We start from the raw sequence: 2619 nt of genomic DNA on the forward strand, positions 1-2619 counted from the left end.
ATTAATCGATTAATGTTTTTCTGACGATTAATTGCACACGATACGATTATGCTCAACCCTACTGTCATTAGTGATTATCTCAATTTCGGCTAAAAGAATTGACAAAATCCTACAATGTGCCTTTAAGTGTTATACGTAGGTAAAAAAAACTGTTTAACAAACTGTTAAAATACACCAGAATGCAGGAAATGGTATTCACTTCTTTAAAAATTTTCTGGGGGTCCCCCCGCCAGTGGGTCCCCCCAATATTACAAATACTTACTCTTGTTTTTTGTCTCTGAATGTCATAAAATCAGTGATATTATCTGAAATTACTAATTGAATATATGTTCTATATATTGCGTTAGTTTTCAATTTGTCGTTTTTACAAACACGTTGTAAAATGTCTGTTATAGGTTTTAGTTTTGGTGGGCCACCCCTGGTTTTTCAGTGGCCCCCCCAGTGAGAAAGATTTTCTGCAGGCGCCACTGGCTCCAACCCTTCTGCCCTCCGTGTCACGTGGAGTGGGACAGAGRCACATCAGGAGGGTCTCAGGAGGAGGTGGGTTTCAGGTCACCTACCTTCCATCCGGCCGAGCTGTTGCTGTCACCTTTATCCTTGAAGTAGGGAACAAAGCGGACCATCCAGTCGTAGATCTGGGACAGGGTCAGCCTCTGGTCCGGCGCGCTCTCAATGGCGCGGGTTATCAGGTCCGCGTAGGACAGGTTCCCCCACGCGTTCCGCCGCGAGGACTTGGCTTTGCGCAGCTGGCTGGCCACGTCCAGAGGCGCGCCTGCGGAGACCAAGCACCCCGCCGGCGCGCCGGCGGGGTGCTTGGTCTCCGCCGGCGCGCCGCCTTTCCTCCCGGTCCGGCACGCTGGGACCGCCGCCCCCTCCTCCTCCTGCGCCCCGGGGAACCCCTCCGGACACGGCGGCCAGGTGCACGAGCGAGCGCGTCCGTGCGTCTCGAACCCGTCCTCCACATCCACCTGATGCGCGTCCATCATCATCATCATCATGAAGGTCACGTCCACACAAAGCCCGGTCGGGCTCGCGTCAGTCCGGGACTTCAGGGGACCCCCGAAAGTGTGTCAGAAACGAACCGGAACGTGTCACTCAGAGGGATGAAGACCCGGTCTGCTGGTTCACATCGGGACTCCTCAGAACCCGTCTCTGTGCCATGATCTGACGCTCAGGTCGTGGATCCGGACCCGGCTGCTGGTCCGGATCCGGCTGCAGCAACAGTTGTGACCAGATCAGATGTTCACCGCGGCTTGATCCGGTGCTGATCCAACTCTTTCATCTGGAGCATCCTCTCGTGCACGCTGCTTCTACCTTTGTCTCCAGCTGTCCGCGTGCGCGTGTCACACAGGGAGGAAAACGCTCTGTTCCTTTATACTACAGGCTTCACTGGAGCCCGCAATAAAGTGGAATAAGTGCTGCTGTCATCTGATTGGACGCCGACTGAATCAGGTCCCGCCCCCTCAGGACAGGTTCCGGAGTGGGAGGAGTCTGCTGCTTTCCACAGGCAGAGACACTATCACCCGCCAGAGCAGAACGATCTGCGAAATATCCCATGAACCACTGAGTAATTAGAGATCTGAGCACAAAAACTCATCTAATCCATGCAGATTATTTAAACAAGTCACTGATGATGAAGAAATAAATAAAATAATATTTGGTTTCGTTTTTACGGAAAAGGATTAGGGCCACTGAAAAATAATAAAAGGAATTCTGACTTTGAAGTCAGAATTCTGACTTTAATCTCAGAATTCTGATTTTTTTTTCTCAGAATTCTGAGATTAAAGTCAGATATTAAAGTCGAAATTCTGAGATTAAAGTCAGAATTCTGAAAAAAAAAGTCAGAATTCTGAGATTAAAGTCAGATATTAAAGTCGGAATTCTGAGATTAAAGTCAGAATTCTGAAAAAAAGTCAGAATTCTGAGATTAAAGTCAGAATTCTGAGAAAAAGTCAGAATTCTGAGATTAAAGTCAGAATTCTGAGATTAAAGTCAGAAACTAAAGTCGGAATTCTGAGATTAAAGTCAGAATTCTGAGGAAAAAGTCAGAATTCTGAGATTAAAGTCGGAATTCTGAGATTAAAGTCAGAAATTAAAGTCTGAATTCTGAGATTAAAGTCAGAATTCTGAGGAAAAAGTCAGAATTCTGAGATTAAAGTCGGAATTCTGAGATTAAAGTCAGAAATTAAAGTCAGAATTCTGAGATTAAAGTCAGAAATTAAAGTCTGAATTCTGAGATTAAAGTCAGAATTCTGAGGAAAAAGTCAGAATTCTGAGATTAAAGTCAGAATTCTGAGATTAAAGTCAGAATTCTGAGATTAAAGTCAGAAATTAAAGTCGGAATTCTGAGATTAAAGTCAGAATTCTGAGAAAAAGTCAGAATTCTGAGATTAAAGTCAGAATTCTGAGATTAAAGTCAGAATTCTGAGATTAAAGTCAGAAATTAAAGTCGGAATTCTGAGATTAAAGTCAGAATTCTGAGAAAAAGTCAGAATTCTGAGATTAAAGTCAGAAATTAAAGTCCGAATTCTGAGGTTAAAGTCAGAATTCTGAGATTAAAGTCAGAAATTAAAGTCCGAATTCTGAGGTTAAAGTCAGAATTCTGAGATTAAAGTCAGA

At 44.5% G+C, this 2619-nt stretch overlaps 1 protein-coding gene across 1 annotated transcript; it reads right to left on the reverse strand.

Annotated features, from left to right (window-relative positions):
* Nucleotides 1–246: 246 nt before the first annotated feature.
* LOC106532649 (forkhead box protein O6) lies at nt 247–1666 on the reverse strand. The gene has a single exon (XM_014028770.1). The coding sequence runs from the start codon at nt 996–998 to the stop codon at nt 531–533; it is 468 nt and encodes a 155-aa protein (XP_013884224.1). The 5' UTR covers nt 999–1666; the 3' UTR covers nt 247–530.
* Nucleotides 1667–2619: the final 953 nt, after the last annotated feature.

This window comes from Austrofundulus limnaeus, unplaced genomic scaffold, assembly GCF_001266775.1.
Source record: "Austrofundulus limnaeus strain Quisiro unplaced genomic scaffold, Austrofundulus_limnaeus-1.0 Scaffold804, whole genome shotgun sequence".
Taxonomy (NCBI): Eukaryota; Metazoa; Chordata; class Actinopteri; order Cyprinodontiformes; family Rivulidae; genus Austrofundulus; species Austrofundulus limnaeus.

What these genes read in the sequence shown, in the direction of transcription:
- LOC106532649 (XM_014028770.1), bottom strand. Translation starts at nt 998, where the DNA reads ATGATGATGATGATGATGGACGCGCATCAGGTGGATGTGGAGGACGGG.